The 20,961-nt window shown below is 62.8% G+C and overlaps 3 protein-coding genes across 4 annotated transcripts; 1 reads left to right on the forward strand and 2 right to left on the reverse strand.

The window, feature by feature from the left end:
- Positions 1-996: 996 nt before the first annotated feature.
- On the reverse strand, positions 997-2,116 carry MRPL54 (mitochondrial ribosomal protein L54). Its single transcript, XM_036399386.1, has 3 exons — positions 2,019-2,116; positions 1,516-1,672; positions 997-1,244 (listed from the first exon to the last, which is right to left on the reverse strand). The coding sequence occupies exons 1-3, from the start codon at positions 2,092-2,094 to the stop codon at positions 1,112-1,114; spliced, it is 366 nt and encodes a 121-aa protein (XP_036255279.1). The 5' UTR covers positions 2,095-2,116; the 3' UTR covers positions 997-1,111.
- Positions 2,117-2,150: 34 nt separating this feature from the next.
- APBA3 (amyloid beta precursor protein binding family A member 3) lies at positions 2,151-9,155 on the forward strand. Of its 2 annotated transcripts, XM_036399385.1 has the most exons (10): positions 2,151-3,308; positions 3,751-3,790; positions 4,194-4,339; positions 4,479-4,565; positions 5,122-5,280; positions 5,625-5,804; positions 6,011-6,223; positions 7,175-7,294; positions 8,026-8,166; positions 8,261-9,155. In XM_036399385.1, the coding sequence occupies exons 1-10, from the start codon at positions 2,244-2,246 to the stop codon at positions 8,330-8,332; spliced, it is 2,223 nt and encodes a 740-aa protein (XP_036255278.1). In that variant the 5' UTR covers positions 2,151-2,243; the 3' UTR covers positions 8,333-9,155. The 2 variants fall into 2 exon arrangements, with proteins under 2 accessions (XP_036255278.1, XP_036255277.1); XM_036399384.2 differs by lacking the exon at positions 8,261-9,155 and having other exon boundaries at positions 7,175-8,098.
- A 224-nt stretch (positions 9,156-9,379) lies between these two features.
- On the reverse strand, positions 9,380-20,690 carry TJP3 (tight junction protein 3). Its single transcript, XM_036399382.1, is given in 22 exon segments — positions 9,380-9,687; positions 9,795-9,820; positions 9,822-9,839; positions 10,068-10,337; positions 10,461-10,772; positions 10,874-10,944; positions 11,141-11,236; positions 11,492-11,688; positions 11,997-12,216; positions 12,653-12,761; positions 12,962-13,118; positions 13,257-13,332; positions 13,463-13,527; positions 13,706-13,793; positions 13,882-14,041; positions 14,921-15,024; positions 15,325-15,739; positions 15,918-16,020; positions 16,224-16,348; positions 16,439-16,606; positions 19,515-19,614; positions 19,997-20,690. Coding segments are annotated over 22 exon segments (3,366 nt in total). The 5' UTR covers positions 20,383-20,690; the 3' UTR covers positions 9,380-9,587.
- Positions 20,691-20,961: the final 271 nt, after the last annotated feature.

Genomic DNA, 20,961 nt, shown 5'->3' on the forward strand with positions numbered 1-20,961 from the left:
CCCCATCAGCTCCCAGGCTGTGCACTGACCCCACACAGAGGATATGAGGGTTCAGCCCAAAATCTCCCCCAAAATCGCCCCCGCGCTGCAGCACAGCACTTCTGCTTCCCTCCCTCTTCCTTCCTGTTGTGCAGCACGTGGGCGCAGAGCTGCCACCCCCCGCCCACAGCCCCCGGGGAGCTGGCACGGCCCGGCCCCGTCACAGCGCACACCCTGTCACAGGGCACAGCCTGTCACAGGGCACAGCCTGTCACAGGGCACCGGGGCCACCGCCAGGCCAGGCAGAGGCTGCACTGTCCCTTCCTCACTGCAGGAACCCACAGGCACCTCTTTTCCCCAGAGCCCAACTCAAGCCCAGAAGGAGCTGCAGGGCAGGGAGTCCAAGGTGGAGGTGAGCTGAGGTGACTGTGGCACCTCTCAGCCAGTTGTGTCCAACACACAGCCAGAACTGAGGCCAGGGGAAGCTGCTGGGCTTTGCCAGGCTGAAGCTGCCCAAGGAGAAGCAGAGTTAGAGCAGTGAGGCCCCTGTTGCTGTGGGGAAGACCCTGCCTTCACTGTCCAGCCCAGTCAAGCCCTGGCATCCCAGCACCACTGCTTCTGCTGCTGGAGGAGGAAAGGAGAGCATGGTGTCGGGGTGGCACTGCAACAGGCCACCGTGTCCCCTCCCTCACCCTGCCTGCTGTCCCACAGCACTGCCAAAGCCTGGCCTCCGTCCTTCCAGCCCCAGGTAGCACAGGCTGCTCAGGCCCCAAGATCCACTGGCCAGGGACGCAGTGACACGGGTGGGTCATTCCCCACCCCACATCCCCACAGAGCCCTCAGCCCCAGCCACCGTGGTACAGCAGCAGGACCTGTGTGCAGTGTGGGCTCTCTCTATGACCCAAAACCTGAGCTTCTGTACATACAAACACATTGAGACCTCGTGGCCTGTGCTGCCTCAGCCCTCGGCATGAGCTTGCAAAGGGTGTGGGGTTGTCACAGCCTTTATAACACATATCAGCCTCACCAGAGATTTATTTTTTATTTACAGCAAGGAAAAGAGATCAAAAGCCAGGGCAGGTTCCAGTGCCAGTTGTGCTGGCACACAGGGAAGCCCCCAGCTCAGCAGCACCTACAGCTTCTTGCCCTTCTTCAACCTGTTGCGCTGCCATGTGTTGTACTTCCGCAGGCGCCTCCAATACTCGAGCGAGTCTGGGTCCAGCTCCTCCAGCTTCTTGGGGGGCCCGAGGTGGATCTTAAAGAGCCTGGGGGTGAATGCAGAGGGTGTGAGGCTGCGGGAAGGAGGACAAAGGGACAAGCACAGGACGGAGCAATGGACATGAGTGACCAGGATGTGCAGATCCCTCACCCCACATCCACAGTGCACCCATTCCTGTCTCCTGACCCTGGGGAAGGTGTCTGGGTTGCAGAGGGGCAGTCTGCCTCCTCACAGAACACTTCCCTGTCCCTCTTACACAGCTCCGTGCCCCTGGGATGGCACCTCTGGGACACAGAGGGGAGTGGGGCAGCACGCACCAGTCGGGATACTCGGACTCGGGCTTCAGGGCCACCTCTGGACCCTCCTTGAAGTAGTTGACCCCCATGGCGTGGGTGGCGAGCATGGTGGGGTCAGTGCACACCTCCGGCCCCTTCAACGCCTCCTTCGGCACACCCTTGCCTTTGGACTTGGCGGCTGTGGGGAAAAGGGCAGGGTGAGAGCAGGGTGAGGGCAAGGGGTGTGCCGCGGGTGAAGGACGCAGGCAGGGGAAGGGATGGGGACTCGAGGACAAGGGCATCGCGGGGCGCTAACAGGGACCGGGGCCGGGTGAGAGTGGGGGGCACGAGGAATGGAGCTGGGCCGGCGGCACCACTGGGGAGGGCCCTGGGACCGGGACACGGGGCCCGGAGCGTGGGCAGGGCCGGTACCAAGGACGAGAGGCGTGGGACCAGCGCACGGAGGGATGGGAGGACGGACGGGGGAACACACGGAGCCGGGACCGAGTAGCACGGGCCGGGGCCGGTGCCCGTGCGGGCCTCACCGGGTTTCTTGGCGTAGCCGCGGGCCGGGGCTCGGAGCGCAGCTCCCGCCACCCGCAGCAGCCCCCGGGCGGCCATGGGCGCGGGGCACGGCGGGACCGGGGCGGGGCCGGGCCCGCGCCTGCGCACGGCGAACGGAAACGGCGGCGGGACCGTCCCGTCCCGGCTGGAGGCGCCGGTAGTGACCGAGTCCGCCCGGCCTGGGCCCCTCCCGGGCCGCCGGCCCCATGGACACCCACACCACCATGGACTTCCAGGCGGCCGCGCTCCCTGCCCCCGGTGGCGGCAGCGATGAGAGCGCGGAGCCGCGGGCCATGGACACGGAGGACGGACCGGACGCCCCTGGGCGCTGTAGGGGCGGCGGGCGGCCGGAGGAGCCCTCCCGTAGCGCCCCGCAGCCCGGCAGCGGCTCCGGGCTGGAGGGGTCGGGGCCCGCCGCAGCCCCGGAGCTCGCGGGAGGTGCGTGCGGACGGACCGAGCTGTGCCGGGGCTCGGGAAGGGCGATGGAAGCCGAGGCGGTGCCCGAGGCGCCGCAGGGCTCTGCCCGCTGGGAGCCCGACGCCGGGATGGCCCCTCGGGACACGGGGCGCCCCCGGAGCCCCAGCAGCGCCGACCCCTCGGGCATGGAGCTGGATGAGACCCCCGAGCCCCGCGCCCGCCCCGCACCGAGGGCCGAGTGGACCGAGGATGTGGAGGACGAACCCTCGGAGATCCAAGGGCTGCTGGCTCGGCTTGAGACCCTCGACCCCAACCTCCGTGACTGCCCGTCCGCCCCAGAGCAGGGCTCGCCATCCCGCTCGGGCGCTGGTGCCCGGCGGGGCCGCGGGCAGTGCCCGGGCCGGTGCCGGCCGTGCCCGCTGCACGTGGCCACGGGCCGGGGCCTGGCGACGCGTCCCTGCTGCCCGCAGCACTCCGCCTGCCACCGGCCCTGCCACGGGCTGCTCTTCGCCGAGGCTGACCGGGAGGACTTGCTCAGCCTCCTGTGCTACGAGGGGGGACTGCCCGAGGCTGGTGCCGAGACCCCCTTGGCCCACTCCGATGTCCTGGCTGGGACCAACCTGGAGATGCTGCAGGCTCAGGAGGAACCAGCTGCTGTGGAGAAGGCTGAAGGGCTGGGGAGGCCAGAGAGCTCAGAGGAAGAGCCTTCTGGCAGCTGGTGTTACAGAGAGGGGCTTTGCGAGGACGATTCTGCCTGCGAGGGTGCTCGGGAAGGTTCCCCGGAGCCGGCGTGGGCAGCCCTGCCTTCCGCTCTGGTGCCCGGGACAGAGCAGCCAGCTCAGGGCGCTGTGACCGTGAGTGCACCGTGCCTTGGGCTGCCGTGGGACAGCAGGAGCCAGGACATGCCCCTTGGCTCTGATCCCTTCTGGGGTCTGGGATGGGGGCAAAGGAGAGCCAGGGATGACTTTGCTCAGGTCTTACAGGGCCTTGCGCTGCGAGATTGCCCATACAAGACCCTTGGTACCGGCTTTGCCCTGAATGCATGCTTGCATAGCTGGCTGATTCACATGTGCCCTGGGGCAGAGGCTGGTGGGTCCAAACAGCCCCTCTGGTCCTGGGATTCTGTGCCGTCTTTCCCTCCAGCCCCTGTTCCTCTCTGTCCAAACCTGGGACCCTATGCCATTTCCCCCATCCTCAGGGACACTCTGCCTTTGCTGTCCCACTGCTCCAGGGCCAGGCAGGCTGAATCCCTGAGGTCCCAGCCACAGCCTCACTTGCTCTCTCATTGCTTTGCAGAACAGGGAATCCCCATCATCCTGCCCAGCCTTCAAAGAGGGTGAGTTGCTTCTGTTCTTGAGCAGCAAGAGCATCCAGGAGTCCTGCCCCACCTGCTCTGACCCTGAATGGGTGTGGTCCGGGGTCCTGGTTAGGGAGGGAACAGCAGCTCTGCACCCACCCAGAGCAGGTGCACCAGGCTCCACTTGGCTTGTTTGAGGGTTTGCTGAGGAAATGGAGGTGTGTCAGGGATCAGGGAGGGGATATACTGGGGGAAAAGGATGCCATGTGTTGCCAAGGGAAGGGGCAAAGCAGCCCTGGTCCCCCGGTGATGCCAGGTGCCCATGTACCAAGCACTACACTCATTGTGTGTAGGAATGCAGTTAACAAGGCAGCAGGAGTTGGTAACCCCCAGTTTCAGAGGTGGGGGAGCAGCCTCTGCTCAGTCCCTCCCAACGCCTCAGTTCCAGGCCCTTGTGACCCAGAGGACTTGCTGGATGGTGTGATTTTTGGGGCCAAGTACCTGGGCTCCACGCAGCTGGCCTCGGAGAGGAATCCCCCGACCAGTGTCCGCATGGCGCAGGCCCAGGAGGCCGTGGACAGGATCAAGGTGCAGGAGGGATGGGGAGCATGGCTGCCCCAAGCCTTGCCCCTTGTGGGTGTGGGGCAGTGCCCAGGGTCTGCCTGAGGGCACCTGGCTGTGGGGCTGGGTCCCAGCAGGGTCCTGTGACCTCTCCATCATTCTGCAGGCACCCGAGGGGGAGTCCCAGCCCATGACGGAGGTGGATCTGTTTGTCTCCACACAGAGGATCAAGGTGCTCACTGCTGACACTCAGGTGAGCAGGAACAGCAGTAACCACGTGGCTCTGTGGATGCTTCAACATTCCTGTTTGGTCTCAGGATCTCAGTTTTGCTCCCACACCAGCAGGGTCTTGCCCAGTGATGGCCTATGGATGAGGACACATGTCTGGGAGGGGACATGTCACTTCATAGCCATCCTGTGTCATGTCCTTGCCTCTCTGTGTGGCTGCACAAGGCTTCCCATGCGACCTGCACCCTCTGGAGCTGCTGGGAACCCAAACTGAGATCTGGGGAACCCAGGCTGGAAATCTGGAGAGCTCTTTGCCTCAGGATTAGTTTCTGCATTATAGCAAGAGGGAAGAGCTGTCCTGTCCCCTGGCAACACCCAGGGACACAAATGAGTCCTTGATGAAGGATCTGTTTGTACCTTTTGGCACAGACATGGTTTCTGGCCAGCATGTGCTGGACAGCTGTGCCACATCCCAGCACCGTAGCCAAACCCTTCCTGCCTGCAGTGCCAGCAGGCTCACAGTGCCCGCGTGGTCTGATGGCCCCGAGGGGGCTGAACTCTCTGCGTGTTCCCCTTGCCAGGAGGCCATGATGGACCACTCCCTCCAGACCATCTCCTACATTGCCGACATTGGCTCCCTCGTGGTGCTCATGGCGCGCCGGAAGCTGCCGCGGCGCTCGGAGGTGGCGGAGGAGAAGCGGCTCTACAAGATGATCTGCCACGTCTTCCACTCGCCTGATGTGAGGCAGCACAGGGGTCCCTGGCGTGGGCGGGTGGCCCTGGGGACCTGAGTCCCATCCCAGTGTAATAACTGGGTGTTCTGGGCTGGGTCTGCAGCAGAGACCCCTCCCTCCCCACTAGGGAGAGGCAGAAGCCCAGCCTGAGCATCTCTGTGCCCTGCAGAGCCCCAGCGAGCAAAGTGGATGGGAGGGTTGGCTCCACACAGGGGCCCATTCCAGCAGGGAAGGAGCCAGGACACCCTGGAGCTCCCAAGCACAGTTCCTGTGCTGGGCACTGCAGGGCACTGGGAGCTGTTGGCTCCAGCCCTGAGGCACAGGCAGGAACAGCCCCTGTGTTTCTCCAGGCCCAGGTCATCGCCCAGGCCATCGGGCAGGCGTTTGGCGTGGCCTACCAGCGCTTCCTGGAGGCCAACAGCATCGACCCCAGCGAGCTGAGCCCGCGGCAGTACAGCCGTGCCCTGCAGGACCAGGAGCAGCACAACACAGAGCTGAGCCACTTCTCGCGGCAGGAGAACTGCAAGGATGTAAGAGCTGCTCCGAGGGGTGGGGACAGTGTGGGGAACCCACTGGCACCTCTGTGTCATCCACTCCATGGCTCCCTGTGCAGCTGAGGTGCTCCCTCCAAAACCAGACCCTATCCCAGCCAGCTGTGAGTGCAGCTGTGGGCTGGGACACGTGCTCCACGGCTCTGGTGGAGGTTGTGACCGTAACCCACCTGTTCTCCCCCCAGGTGTGCATCCGGAAGCAGAAGGGGGAAATCTTGGGCATCGCCGTTGTGGAGTCGGGCTGGGGCTCCATCCTGCCCACCGTGGTCATCGCCAACCTGATGCACGGGGGCCCCGCGGAGCGCTCGGGCGAGCTGAGCATCGGGGACCGCCTCATGTCTGTCAATGGGACCAGCCTGGTGGGGCTGCCCCTGGGCACCTGCCAGAGCATCATCCGGGTGAGCCAGGGCAGGGTGACCTCCTGCCTCACCCCATGGAGGAGATGGGGACTGGCCTGAATGATCTAGGGGTGTCTGTGACACCAGGATTCCTTTGGGGCCCCCAGCTTTGGAGACAGGTGTGCAGAGGTCATACCTGTCCTTTAGGCTGTGGCAGTTCCTGCTCAGAGTGCTTGGAGGAAGGCAGGGGACGAAGGGACAAAGCTGGGGAGTGTACTTGCTGTGGCCCCGCCTGAAAAGGAGGGTGGAGGAGGAGGCGGGCACCTGTCCTGAAGGGAACCTGTTGCATCATCTACCTCTCAGTAGGATGGGAAGGAGCTGGAAGCAGGGACAGCATAGCCTCAGGGGTAGGGATGTCTTGGGCTGGGTTGGTAAGTTCTTGTCCCTGCATTTGCATTTGCAGTATCCCTTTGTGTGCCTCAGTTTCCCCACTGAAAACAAGTTGCTAATCCTCAGGCCTCACATGAGCAATGCGGGTGTTGGATGGTGGGTGCTGCTGTCTATTATCTGTTCCCAACAAACCTCTCCTGTAGAAAAGTAGGTTGGGCAAACATTCAGGCAATGCAGTCAAATCCACACACAACACTCACACAGCTAGCTCAGTGAGAGAGGCTAGAAGGCTCCTTTTTGCAAGGTTTTAGTTCAGCAAAGTGTATCACATGTGGCTGAAGGGAACCCAGCAAGAAAGAGAGCAACCACGTGGTGCAGGCAGCTTAAAAAGGGGATGGGGTGGGGGGCAGAGCTAAGGGCAGGGCAAAAGGTCTCCAGGGGAGAGGGGCCAGCCACCAGTGGTACCAAGCCAGTGAGGGGACAGGGAAAGGGGAAACCAGGGGAAGTTGTCAAACAGAACTCCATGTGGGAGTCTGTCTTCTCCCCCAGGAGGACTGCATTGCCCCTGAACCAGTCTGAATAGCTCTCCAAAATCTGACTGTGCCCCATCCCACCTTCCAGGAGCTGAAGCACCAGACTGAGGTGACACTGAATATTGTGCACTGTCCCCCTGTCACCACGGCTGTCATCCGACGCCCCGACTCCAAGTACCAGCTGGGCTTCTGTGTTGAGAACGGTGTGGTGAGTGCCTGTGGGATGGGAGCTGGGCCAGGGTCTGCTGAGGGACAGGCAGAGCCAGCTGTGTCCAGGGACCAGCGCCCAGCTCCCACACTGCAGGTGCCTGCCCAGGCCAAGGGGTCACAGGGCTCTGCTGTGCACAGCAAAAAGCTCCTCACAGCCTTTCTGCAGCACTGGTGGTTGTATCCCTGTTCTTGGTGCTCTGTAGCTGTTTGCTTTCAGGGTGGTGGCTTCTTCCTGGCTTTCTGGGCATGACCTCAGTGACAGTTGTTGCTGTCCCCTGTGCCTAAGCTACTCCCTGCCCTGGGCTCTTGTGTGGCTGTGTTGGGAAGGCAGAGAGGGACATTCCTGGGCTCAGTGGGAGCTGGGTGGGTGGCACAGCCACCTCGCACACCAACTGGTGCTCCCCATAGGACTGGAGATGTGGATCTCTCCTGTTGCCCCAGGGAGCAGCTCAGTCTCTGCAGCCCCAGCCTGAGGGGAGCAGGAGGGCTCAGTGAGTCAGCTGGGGGACAAAATCCTGGGGGCTGCCGTGGGCCCAGCTCAGCACGTCACGCTGATGGCAGCAATGCCCAGGAACATCCCTGCCCTCACTGCATGCCCAGGGGCTGGAGGAGCTGTGCACCCAGGCAGAGCTCTGACCGAGAGCCTCTGGGGCTGTGAGGGTTTGGAGCAGTGGTGGCAGGGCTGGGCTGTGGGCACAGCCCTGCTCTCACGGCCCTCCCCCCTCCCAGATCTGCAGCCTGATGCGCGGGGGCATCGCGGAGCGGGGCGGCATCCGCGTGGGGCACCGCATCATCGAGATCAACGGGCAGAGCGTGGTGGCCACGCCACACGACAAAATCATCCAGATCCTCACTGAGGCCGTCAGTGAGGTGAGCTGGGCCCCACGGAGCTGCTGGGCTCAGAGCTGTGCACCAGCACCCTCCAGCCCAGGCTGGGGTCTCTAATCTGTGCCTCTCTGCCTAGGTGCACATCAAGACCATGCCAGCCTCCACGTACCGTCTGCTGACGGGGCAGGAGCAGCCCCTCTTCCTCTGAGCCACCGTGCCTGGGGCAGGCAGGAGCGAGCCCAGGGCTGCAGGGGCAGGACTGGCTCTGCCTTCCGCCCCAGCCCTGCAGCAGAACCCTCAGCAGGGCCCAAGTTTGCACCTCTTTTGTTTTACTCAGGACATAGTGGGACACTGGGGGCTGATACCCAGCCTGAGCAGCACCAAGGCCTGTGGTGCCACGCTTTGGGCACCTCTCCCGCTCCAATTACCTCTCCCCACCTCACAGTGCCTGCACAGTGCCTGTCCTGCTGCTGCACAGGGTCCCTCACCTTAGCCTTGTACTTGTGGGAGGTGAGGGGGCTCTGTGTGAAAGTTCCCCCCACCCAGTCACTGACTATTGTACTTTAACACTCACCCACGGTGCCTTTCCCAAGGTGGGATGGTGCTGGAAGCACAGCTCAACTGCAGAGCTCAGCCAGCAGAGCCCCAGAGTAGCACTGACCCCACACAGCCATGTGTGGGTGCACACTGGCACCCCTAGGGGATACCCAGCAACTCCCAGACTCAGCCTTAAGGGCAGAAGCACTCTTGGCACCTCCTTTACTCCCATGGCTTGGCCAGAGGCCTGTTGGGGTGCAAACCTCAGCTTTTCCCTGGTGCTGCCTTGAATCGCTCTGCATGCACAGCCCAGCCCAGAGCCACAGCCCTTGGAGCAGCAGAAGGGAACATGGCATTGCCCAGCCCCACATCCTGGGAGTTTGGGGCTGTGAGCCTTTTTGTGAACAGCTCTCTGGGCCCCCAGGGCTGCAGCAGTGCTGACCTGGTTGTGCCTATGTGCTTGGTTGCTCTAAAAATAAAAATTTTGGGAAATATGGGAGGCTGCATTTGAGGAGCTGCAGGGGCACTGCAGCAGAGGAGGCTTAGCTCTGGGGAGCACATCCCAGGCCTGCCCTGGTGCCAGGCCCCAAGTGCCCCCGCAATGCCTCATTGTACACAGGGCCACTGGCCAGGGAGGTGCCTGGGTCCCAGCAGGACCACCCTGCTGCACAGTATCCCCTGTATGCTGCCACCCAGCACCCCCAGAAACAGCCCATCCTGACCCAAACATCCCTTTTATTCCAGTAGCAGTGGCTGTGGCCAAAAGGGAAGGAGGCACGTGGTAGTGCAGGCACTTGGTGATGCGGGGTATAGCAGGATTGGGCCCAGCCCAGCCTGGCCACAGGGGCACCACCTGAGCTGTCAGCTGCACCCAGTTGTGCAGGGCTGTGGGAGGGCTGGCCTGGCAGGACAGGCCAGCTGTGCCACTACACATCTGTGGCTGGGCCCCACTCGTAGCCTTCATCCTGGTCTGAGTCATCCCTGGCCCGTGTGAACCTCCTCCTCACCGCCTCGTGCTCGTATTCCCTGGGGAACAGAAGGGTGGTGATGGCTCTGTGTGACAGGGACAGTGCCCTTCTGGGACTGTCCCCAGGCCTGGGCAGCTGCCATCCCCACCCCGGGGCACAGGGTACCTGATGCTGTCATAGCGTCTGCCCTGCCTGTGGCCGTTTGGGCACCTGGGGAAGAAGATGTGGGAGAGGTCAGGGGCAGGACAGGGGCTGTGCTCCAGCCTGGGGCGTTTGCCCCTGGCCACCCAGAGCTGGGCATAGACACAGCTGGACCCTGCAGCAGCTAAAGGTGACACCCTGCCTGTGCCATGAGAATGGCAGTTATGCGCCAGAGCTGGGCACTGTGCCACCCTCTTCTGCCCCACCAGGCTCTTGTACCAGTCCAGGACAACCCACCTGTTCACTCTGGCTGTGGCTTGGGGCCAGCTGTGCTGGCTCAGAGAAGTCCAGGCCCTGGCTCGGGGCCAGCTGTGCTGGCTCAGAGGAACGGGCCAGCCCAGGCTGGTCATAGGCCTCCTCTGCCTCGCCGTCAGTGTAGGCGCCCGCCTCCCCATCCGTGGTGTCATCGTAGTCACTGTTGGCACGGCTGTCACATGTCAGGTAGCCTGAGGGCACTCTGCTTGGTGGGTTCAGCAGGTCCAGACTGTCCTCGGTGGCTACATCTGCCTGAGGGGTGGGGATGACAGAGACATGGGACCTCAGCCACGGGGGGCCATGTGCAGCCCCATCACCTGCCTGGCTGCAGCCCCAGGAGGCCAAGCCTTGCCACAGAGAGCCCGTGCCCTGTACCTGCTCTGCTGTTGTCCAGACTGGCTGGCTTTGTTGTGTCCTTATGATGTCCTGGATCTGCTCATACCATGCATTGCCGCTGCCACTGAGGCTGATGGTGGCTGTGAAGAGGTGGCTGCAATACTTCTTCATCTTGTTGGCCTGGGCATAGAGGCGCCGGGAGCTCTTCCTGGAGTCGGGCGCCAGCCACTGCCGCATGGCCTTGATGCCCTGGCGGCTCTCGGGCTCGCAGAACACCACCACAGGGTAGTACTGCACGTAATTGAGGCGCTCTACAGCCGAGGGCGTGATGTCCAGCAAGGCGTGCTTGTTCTGGGGCAGGGCACAGCCATCAGCCCTGCTGGGAGCAGGGATGAGGGCCATGGGCTTGCCACAGGCCCCAGCTGGCTCCAAGGACGTGGGAAAGGTCTCACCTTTTCTGCAATCTGCCGCACCGAGTCCAGCTTGATGACCTTGGACAATGCCCCATCTCGGGGCACACTCGCTGCAGGACACAGAGATGGGGCATGAGAGGGGCTGCACCTCCCACAGCCCCAGGCTGTGTCCCTCAGGGAGAGGAGGGGAAAGGGTGAATTAGCCCAGGAAGGTGTTGGGGTGTCATAGGGAGGGAGCCAAGGTAAAGAACTCTCACAGGGTCTGGCTGCTGGATATCATTTTCTCCCCAGTGTGGGGGCACTTACGGGCAATTTCGAACAGCTCGGGCAGCTCCCTGCTCAGCTTCTGCACAGCGATGTCTGCGATGGGGCCCAGGATCACCACGGGCCGCTTGAAGCTGGCTGTGGGAGGACAGAGGTGCTCAGGGTGCCTGGGGGCAAGGGCAGAGCTCCCAGCACCCAAGCACAAGGTGCTCAGAGTGCCTGGGGGCAACGGCAGAGCTCCCAACACCCAAGCACCCAGCCCCGCTCCTCATGGTGCCCACAGGCCTGCGACTCATCCTGCTCCTCCCAGGAGAGGAGGGCCCATCAGCACCCACAGCAGGGCAGCCCCAGGAGCCGTGTCCCCAAGGTAGGTCAGGCTGTCCTGGTGCCCACCTTCCTTGAGGACCACCCTCTCATAGGGTGGGTAGCGCCCCTGCTTTGTGAGGGCAGACAGGTCCTCCCGGCTCTTCCGCAGCATCTTCTTGGCTCCCCGCAAGCCCCGCAGCTTCCAAAACTCAGCCCTTGCCCCGGAGGGGTTGGCACCAGACGTGGCTTTCAGCACCGACTCCAGGCTGGCAATCTGCTCGGCCCTGGGAGAGGAGAGGGCTCAGGACCTGCAGCCTCTGGGTTTGAGGAGCAGGTCAGGAGAAGCTGGCACCCTTGCTCGGTGGCACAGCCAGGTGAGGCCATGCTAGACTTCTCTCTCTGGGACTTTGGACAACTTGACAGTCAGCTGCCTCACCACCCTGAGAAGGGATTTCACCACCTCCCACTCCCCACCACTGTCCAACCAGCCCTTGCCCTTCCTCTCACTGAGCCCACCATCCCTGTCCCCGTCTCACTTGGGAGCCTTCTCTGTCTCTGCTTGTCCAGGGGCTGTTCCTGGCTCCATCCTTACCTGCTCTGGTTGGGGATGATGCCCTTCTCCTGCTCCTGCAGGTCCCTGCCCATGCGCACAGCCAGCCAGCTCCCCAGCCTGCCCCGGTACATGGTGTCCAGCACGTGGAACACGTCCCCACGGACAAAGCTGAGCCCTGATGGCGTATCCTTCTCAAAGTCAAAGTGTGTCCGGATGTAGAACGAGTCACCCACGTTGGACGACACCATCTTCCTGTAAACTGAAGCCCAGGGTAATAGGGACCATCAGGGGAGGAGATGGCTGAGGAAGAAGATGCTGGAGAGATTTGGGAAGGCACTAGGCTGGCTGGGAGGTTGCAAAGGAGCCCTTGCTGCTAAGGAGGGTATTAGGGACGCTTTTTCCTCCCATGGCACTCTCAGGCATGCTGGGGACAGTAGGATCTGACTCGCCAGCACATACTGGCCTCTCCAGGCTGAGCCATGGTCCCAGAAAGCCCCTGTGCTCCAGGAAGCCGAGGCACAAACAGGGCTGGGATGGTCTGGACCCCTCCCATCAGCACTCTGGAGGAGAAGGGGAAGAAGGACCACCCTGAAGGGACAAGAAGAGCCATGGCAAGTCCAGCAGGTCTGATGCTTGCCCAGAATAGACAGAGGATGGAGAGGCACAAGCCCAGCAAGAGCCTGGTCATCACTCACTGTCCTGCTTGCTTTGGATCCACAGCGTGACCTCCTCGCCTGGGGGCAGGGCCATGAGATATTCCACAGCCTCCTCACGGGTCACGTTCTGGAAACTGGTGTCATTCACCTGCCACAGAAAAGCACTTGGACATGGTCCTGCCAACAGGACAGAGGGCATGGGCAGCAGCAGGGGACCCAGGGACAGCAGTGCCCAGGGCAGAGTGGGAGAGGGAAGTGGTCCTTGTCACCCTGGAGAGATATTGGACCCAAAAGTGCTGGAGCTAGTCAAGGTGCAGCGGCATATGGAGCATTTTCAGCCTCGGGTACCTGCAGGATCTGGTCACCTTCCTGAACACCCTGGCTGTCAGCCAGGCTCCCCTCCTGCACGCTCGACACGAAGATTCCCACATCGTTGCCACCCGTCAGCCGCAGCCCCACGCTCTTGGCCTTCACAAACTGCACGACCCTGGAGTTGGTGCTGTACCTGCCACATGGAAGTACAGTCAGGCCAGTGGTGACATGCAAGGACAGGACAGGGAGGTGCTGACCCTGTCACCCCAACCCTGTGACACAGCAGCTCCTCATGTCCCCCAGCCATTCACCCTGCCTCTTGCAGACATACCCATCCTTGTGGGCAGCTTGGGCAGTGAGGCTGGTGTGGGGGCTGTGCCCATCCTGCTCCATGGTTTCCAGAAGGTCTGCAGGAAGGAGAGTTGGTCTAGGAGCAGCAGTGGCTGTGCCAAGGCACAGGGAGCCCTGGCATGGCTCCATGGGGCTTTGGGCAGTGGAGATGCACAGGAGCATGGAGACCCCCCAGTGCCCACTCACCTGGGCCCTGAGCATCAGCTACAGTCACCTTGGCCACAGGCTCCCTGTTTGATCGTTCCCTCTCCCTGGAACAAGGTTGAGCAGGATTTAGGCAGGGCAGTGGAGAGAGCAGAGCAAGCTGGGCATGGCAGTACCACCTCCAGGGATATTGGCTTAGGAATAGAGAACATCCCCAGACAGGTGGAGAACACAGAAGGATCTCTCAGGAGACAGAGGGGCTTACGGGGACAGTGTGGGCCTTACGGTGATTTTGTCCTGGCAGCAGCTGGAGATCGTGGGGAGGCCTCTGGAGATGGCGGATGGGACAGCTCAGAGTCGATGTCTGAGATATCTGCAGGCACAGGAAGGGAGATGCAGCAGTGGCCATGCAGTCCCTGTGCTGTGTGACTGACGCTGGCCCCAGCACCGTGTCCCCTCACCGTCCATCCGGGAGCTGTCGCTCTGGCTGTCAACGTCAGGGATGTTGACCAGGAACTGCCGGTGGTCACGGAGGATGAGCAGGGTCAGGATCCCCTCTGTCTGCTCAATGAGCTGCTGGGTTTCAGCCAAGGACATGTCCTGGCTGGCTACCCCATTGATCTGGAGGGGCAGAGTGGGAGGCCTCAGGGCACCTGCTCCTGGGAAAGTCACCCCCAGGAACGCCCCACGGGGGTGGGATACTCTGACTGCCATCTTCCTGCTCCCTTCCCAGCTCCTACAGGCCAGCCCCAGCTCCTGCAGCTTCACCTATTCTGTGTCCCTGTTCTTGGCTGCTTCCCAGTGTGACCTCATTTTGTACAGAGGAAACCATTAAACCATTAGCATGGTTTGTTAACACTCACTTCCACCTGCCTGGGGCTCTGCCCACAGGCAGGATTGCAGGACCCCTCAGACACCTGAACCTCAATTTTTCTTTGCCCTGGGCCCAGCACTGTCCTTCCATGCCCTGGCCTGATGCAGGGAGTCAGGCCCAAAGCAGGCTCTGGGGCTGAGATCTCCCTGAGTGGTAGCTGCTTTTCCCAAGAGACTGTGGGATGAAATCCCTTCTGTTTTCCCCAGAGTCACTTTGGCACTAGATCCCAGCAGCCATGGGTCTGCCTTGACCAGGTGTGCAAACAAAGGGTCTCCTTTATTTCCACCTCCCCAAGTACTTTAAGCACTGTTTTATCTGACAAACACCTGTGACTGTCATCCAGTGGGGACATGGACACACAGTGGGGGACCACACCCGTGGGGACAGTGGGGTAGACATGTGCCCACTGTGCCAGCAGGACATGCCACCAGCCCTGGCAGCAGGGAGCTGGTCCCTGGGACAGCCAGGGGGGCTGGGGCAGGGAGTGGGCACAGGCAGAACTGCCTCCAGCATGGCCATGGCTGGGCCCTGGCAGTGACACCAGCCAGGGATGAGCCCTCCAGAGAGGGGCAGATAGGGGCAGATGAGACTCTCAGTGAATGCCCTGCACCCCGGGGCCCCCATACCTTCAGGATGAGGTCTCCCTCCTGCAAGGAGTTGCCCTTGGCTGCCAGCCCATCCTCCACTATGTGCTTGACAAAAAGTTGACTCCCCAGCTTCAGGCCATACTCTGCAGCAGAGAGAGCCGTGATGGTTACAGAGTCAGGCAGATGCAAGACCCCCTCCAGGTCCCTGCTCAGCACCACCCCCACAAGCCCCAGCTCCCCTTGGGGTACTGGCAAGCCACAAAGCTGAGCTCTGTAGCCCCTAGCTGAGGGGAGGAGGTTTAGTGCACCCAGCATGGCATGCAGTGTCCCCTTGCTGCAGCCAGGCCCTGGCACCCACCCAGCCATCATCTCCTCCCTGGGAGAAGGCATGGCCAGAAATCAGGCAACAAGACCCAGGGACAGCAGGAGCAGGAGGGCCTCACCCTCATTCTGCTTCTGCTTCACCAGGACCGAGGTGATGGGCTTCATTGGCACATCCTGGCACGGCAGCCGCTTGAAGCCCGACACCAGGGCCAGCCCGTTGGTGTCCCCGTTCTGGCCAAAGGAGCAATGTCTGCCCTGGCCTCTCCGATCTGAGCTGCTCTGCATCCGGTGGCTGCTGTCCTGGCTCCGCCTCCGGCTCCGTGACACCAGCCTGTGCTGGCGGCGGTCATCGTGCTGGTGACCAGAGCTCCTCTCGCTGGACGAGTCCCCATCGTAGCCCTGGCTGTGATCCAGGTCATCCCGGGAGTGGTGCAGCCTGTACTCCTCATCTGAGTGGTAGTGCCGGGGCACGGCAGGGGACCCAGGGCTGCTCTTGCTCACAGGGAGCTGAATCTTCTTTGGTCTTTTCAGTGTCTGCAGGTGCACAGTGAGCAGAAGAGGATGGTGGGTACAGCTGTGTCTGCCAGGAGATGTCCCTGCAGCAATTCCCAAGCCCCAAACCTTGGGCACATGTGGACAGGGGATCTGGGCTGGGGACAGGCACCAGCATGAGCGTGATGCCAGCCCCCATCCCACCACAGAGCACACTCACAATGTTGGCGATCTTGCCACAGGTTTTAAGTGTCTGGATGGCAACAGAGGATGGGACGTTCTCCATGGAAAGGCCATTCACCATAACAATGTGATCCTTCTTCCTGGGAGGGAAAATGCAGCTGAGATGCTATCCCAGGCACAGCTCCCAGCCCAGGGAGCTGGTGGGGTGGTGAGTGTACCCCAAGGGATCCCATTCCAGCCAGGCAGGGCAACAGTGGTGCTGGCCCCATCCCAGCAGGAGCGATTCTCCATCCCTCCCACCCTTGTTGTCAGTGATCACCCCCTCTGGCCCCTGTGCACTCACTGGAGCTGACCCATTGCTGGTCCCCCAGACACCACATCTGAAACAAACACCGCTGTGTCCCCGGTTGTCCTGTTGGGACGGTCACAGCCTCCAGAGACAGCAAATCCAAAGCCCCGGTGAGGGTCCTGGTGGGGGTGGGCAGAAGGGGGTCAAGCAGAGTTGACCCCACAGACCCCGTCCCCTCCCACAGTGGGGCCACCCCAGGAGACACTGACCTTGCTCAGTGTCACCGTGTGCTGCTCCCAGATCACCATCTCCTCCATGGTGGGCACCCACCAGCACAAGCTGGGCAGGGGCTCGGTGGCAGCCGCACGGCCGGGGGGCTCTGACCGGCTCCGGCTCCTCTTCGCAGCCGCCGGCCCCTTCCTCAACCCAACATCAGGCTGCAACACAGAGCAGCAGCAAAACTGAGCCATGAGCACCAGGGACTGTGAGGCTGCAGGGGACAGAGCCCCACAGTGCCAGGACACTGGGGCTGGCAGCTGTGGCACACCCCAGCTAACCCTGCATGGCTCTGAACCCAGAGCTCTGTGCACCATGACATCCCCCCTGGGGATCCATCTCCATCCCCTCAGACATGAGTCCATGGCAGGGGGGGTTTTACACAGGGCAAGCACAGGACTCATCTCCATGGCTGGGACGCACTGTCCATGCCATCCTCATGGTCTGACTCCCCTCTGTCCTCCTGGAGCTGGCAGGCCTTGGGGTGCTGCTCTGGATGGTGTTTTAGTGTCTGCCCACCCACTCTGGGCTTCGGCAGCTCTGACAACTGCCCCAGTTTCACCATTTGATTGTTCTGAGTTTTCCCCAAATCCAATGTTTTCCACCTGAGGCAAACAAGCCTGACAGAATAACGTCCCTTTGAGGCTGAAACTTCTGGGATGGGCCCAGGGATCTCCACCAGCTCCTGGTTCCCTGTAGGTAATGTCAGCATGAGCCCAGAGAGACATGGTGGGAGACAGCACGACCAGAGCCTCCCACCAGTTCCCGTGGGGTGGGACAGGGACAGGCCCCTTTGTTCAGGGCCTCACAGAATCACAAAATCATCAAAGCAGGAAGAGGCCTTCAAGATCATCAAATCCAGCTGTCACTCCAACACCACCATAATCTCCCCTAAACCATGTCCCCAAGTGCCACATGCAGATGCCTCTTGAATGCTTCCAGGGATGATGACTCCAGCACCTCTATGGACAACTTATTCCATTGCCTGACCACTCTTTCAGTGAAAAAAAAAATTGTCTAGTACCTAATCTGAACCTCCATTGGTGCAGTTTGAGGCCATTTCCTCTGGTCCTGACACTTGGCAGAAGAGGCTGATGCCCACGTCACTACAATCTCCTTTTGGGAGAGCAATGAAGTCCCCTGAGCACCCTTCTCCAAACTGCACACCCTCAGTTCCCATGGGACCACACAGCCGTGATGTCTGCGGGCTCTGGAGTGCCTGTGCTCATTCCTAACAGCCCCCAACACAGCTCAGCCACCCTCAGCCCTGCCAGAGATGCCTACCTACCCACATTGGTGCCACAGGGAGCTCAAAATCTCCACAAGCCCTTTGGGAATTGGCCAAGGGGCAGATTTGGTGGGACAGAGACACCTCGTGGGCAATGCCAGGGTGGTGCCGCATCAGGGATGTGGCAGTGGGCAGCCGGCCCTGGGCAAGTGAGGCAGCATAGCCCTGACACCAGGACATCCCATGGGCAGCCCTGGCTGGAGCGGGGCTGAGGCAGCCGGGGCTGACCCCCAAAATGAGACCAGCCTGAAACGAGACCCAGCCCACTGCAGCCCAGGGAGGGCTGGGGAAGGCCTGGGGTAATCATTCACCCGACAGGCAGGTGAATGCTGCAGCCACGGGTGTGGAGGGCAGAGTCCCCTCTGCGTCACCAGCTGCCGAAACCAGCCCGAGTGCCTCCCTGCCACCCAGGGACACGTGGGACCAGGGGTAGCTGGGGCTGGGCAGGACCCCAGTGTGGCAGCACCCACTGTCTGGCACTGGGAAAGCTGATAATGAACAGGAACTCCCAGAGTGGCATTGGGGTGGCTTCAGCTGTGTCACCAGTGTTGTTTGTGCTCCCTGGACACCTACAGGTCACATGGTGTGAGCTATAGGTCCAAGAGAGACCAACCTGGAGCAGCCAGATCATCCCCCTCCCTAGGGTGGTGACATCTGCTGGGCTAGAGCTACCCCTGATGCAACCCAATACAGCCCCTCACTGTCCCCACCTGGCTCCCACTACTGTCCCACCACCGTGGTGCCACAAACTGGTCACAAACTTGCGTTCCACTGCTGCCCGTTGCTCTCTCCAGGCAGTGGCTGGAGCAGAATGGGGATGGCAGCAGCTCCAGTGGCACAGGCAGCGTGCCTACGGTGCCACCAAGCCCTGTCCCTGTCCCCAGTCTCCCCTCAAGACCTGGCGTAGGGCCTGCACCTGCCAAAGGCCGAGGCTGGCAGCAGGAGGAGCCGGCTGAGCCGGTTTCCGACAGAAACCAGCGCGCAGCTGGAACGGCCCCGCAGGGAGAGGCAGTATCTGGGCAGAGCTGACCGCGACACACCCAGCACCGGACACCGGCAGCGCTGGGAGCCCCACACCGCCCCACACACGGACCGTGGCACCACTCCCCAGATGTTTGAAGCCAAACAAAGCCAAGCTGTGCTAGGGCAGCTCAACCCACGGCCAGGTCCCCAGTTCGGGGCTGTGCCTGGCCCCGGGTGACACCCCCAACAACGCCCGCCATGGGGACAGCAACGAGTCGGGGGGTCCTTTATCGGGAAGTGACACACACAGCCCGCCCCAGCCGTGCACACAGCCAACCCCATCACCCAAAATGTTTCCCAACCCCCCTCCCCTGATAGAGCTCCTCATCCTGAGAACCTCAAAGCCTTCCTGGGATCAGCGAGGTACCTGCTCTCAGCCAGGGCTGCAAAACCACTCGTCCCTTGTCTGGTCCTGGCCATGCAGCACTGAGGTCCCGGATCCCTCCAGGGGCTGCTCTGTCCCAACCCTACCCAAAGAGCGATGGGCTGATCCCGACCCCCTGCCCTGGGAAAGGTCTCTGGAAGGGCTGCCCCGGACCGAGTGTAAACCGGCAGCAGAGCGGCACGTCCTGCAGCCCTGGGGCGGGGAGCTCCGATCCTCCGGGTATCTCCGTGCTGTGGGGCAGAGCCCCAGGACGGTCACTAGGTCCTGGAGCCGCCAGGGAGGGACAAAGCACGGCCAGTTCCCCAGGTGAAAGCACAGCTGAAAGCCAGAAAGCAGGGCTGACAGATCCCGCGGGACAGAATTAGGCACTCACCGAGCCTGGGATCCGACCAGGAAGGAGCTGAGCTCCCGGGCTGGTGGCAGTGGTGTCACTCCAGGGTGCCTTGCGTAACCCTTTGTGGCCCAGACTCTGCCTGCAGCGGGGAAGGAGCAGGAAGGGGGTTCCGGGGGCAGCTTCCCGGGCACAGCAGGTCTCCAGGAGGGCTGTCCCTGGTGTCCTCCACCGTGATGGTGGCTCAGCCACCTGCACTCATCGCCGTCCCAGCGCCTGCACCGGGACAGGCTTACAGGATGCTGGCGGTGCTTGCAGACAAGGGTTCCTCTGCCCCAGTCCTCGTCCAGTCCAGGGAAGCGGTGGGACTCTGTCCCAGACTCCCAAACCCTCCCAGCGTTACCCATCGTCCCACGAGGGGACAGACACGGGGGTCAGCCTTGATATCCCTGTCCTGGGAGGTGTGGGGGAAGCTGGTGATGGCTGCTGCCCCCTCTCCTCCCCTCCCTTGCCCCTGTCCGCACCTGAGGACCAGGCCCCCGTCATCCCTCGTCCCACGGGGCCGCTTTCCGGCGCTGACAGCGATCAGGTCCACGCCGCGCTTCTCCACTCCCGCCGCGGCCGGTACCGCTCCCAGCCCAGCGCCGAAGCGGCGTGGGGGGACCATTTTCTGCGGAAGCCCCCGGCCCGCAGCCGCCAGCCCGGAGCCGGAGCCATGCCGCCGCCAGCCCCTCCGCTCGCTGCTCGGCACCGGCTGCTCCCGCCCGAGCCCCGCGGGGAGCCTGGAGCGGCTCCCGCCGCTCCCCAGGACCAGCCACAGTCGGGAGCCCCTCTGGCAGGGCCCGGCGCCGCCAAGCAGCCTCATTAGTGCTGGTGGCCCCGGCGTTGCCTCCCAGCAGCGGCTCCCCATGCGGGGCACGCGTGGCCCCGGGGCTCCGAGAACCGGCGGGGCCGGCCCGGGCTGACCCGCGCCCCGGGGCTGACCCGGGCCGGGTGGCGCCACTAGATGGTGCCGCGGGGTCGGGAGGAACCGGGCCCCGGCTTGGGCTAGGAATCGGCGGCGCTGAACGGCGCCGGGGCCGCGCAGGGAGGAGGGAGCGTGTCCGGGTCCCGGTGCACGGCAGGCCCAGTCCAGCCCGGGGTTGTCCGGCTACCGGGAGCTCTCGGAGACGACTGGGGGCGGAGCGAGGGGCGAGAAGGCACCACCCGGCACCGGGAAGCTCGAGGAAGGCCCCGGTCCGGCCGGGGCAGCGCGGTGGGAACCGAACCGGGGCGGGACGGCGGGCGCGGGCTCTGCCCGTAGGGCGGGACACGCCCCCGCCTGGGCCCCGCCCCTCCGCCTGGGCCACGCCCCCGCTGCCATGGGCACCCACAGGCCACGCCCCCGCTGCCATGGCGACCGGCAGACTCCCCGCCCCCGGGAGTGCCGCCTCCACTGCCATAGCAACTGGCAGGCAGGCCCCGCCCCCGTGGAGCCCCGCCCCGGTGC

Source organism: Molothrus ater, chromosome 26, assembly GCF_012460135.2.
Source record: "Molothrus ater isolate BHLD 08-10-18 breed brown headed cowbird chromosome 26, BPBGC_Mater_1.1, whole genome shotgun sequence".
Classification (NCBI taxonomy): Eukaryota; Metazoa; Chordata; class Aves; order Passeriformes; family Icteridae; genus Molothrus; species Molothrus ater.

Coding starts and splice junctions, on each gene's coding strand:
- MRPL54 (XM_036399386.1), bottom strand. CDS start 2,094: ATGGCCGCCCGGGGGCTGCTGCGGGTGGCGGGAGCTGCGCTCCGAGCC. Junction 1,673..2,018: donor CGGCTACGCCAAGAAACCCG/GTGAGGCCCGCA, acceptor TTTTCCCCACAG/CCGCCAAGTCCAAAGGCAAG. Junction 1,245..1,515: donor GAGTCCGAGTATCCCGACTG/GTGCGTGCTGCC, acceptor ATTCACCCCCAG/GCTCTTTAAGATCCACCTCG.
- APBA3 (XM_036399384.2), top strand. CDS start 2,244: ATGGACACCCACACCACCATGGACTTCCAGGCGGCCGCGCTCCCTGCC. Junction 4,340..4,478: donor AGGCCGTGGACAGGATCAAG/GTGCAGGAGGGA, acceptor ATCATTCTGCAG/GCACCCGAGGGGGAGTCCCA. Junction 6,224..7,174: donor CCTGCCAGAGCATCATCCGG/GTGAGCCAGGGC, acceptor CCCACCTTCCAG/GAGCTGAAGCACCAGACTGA.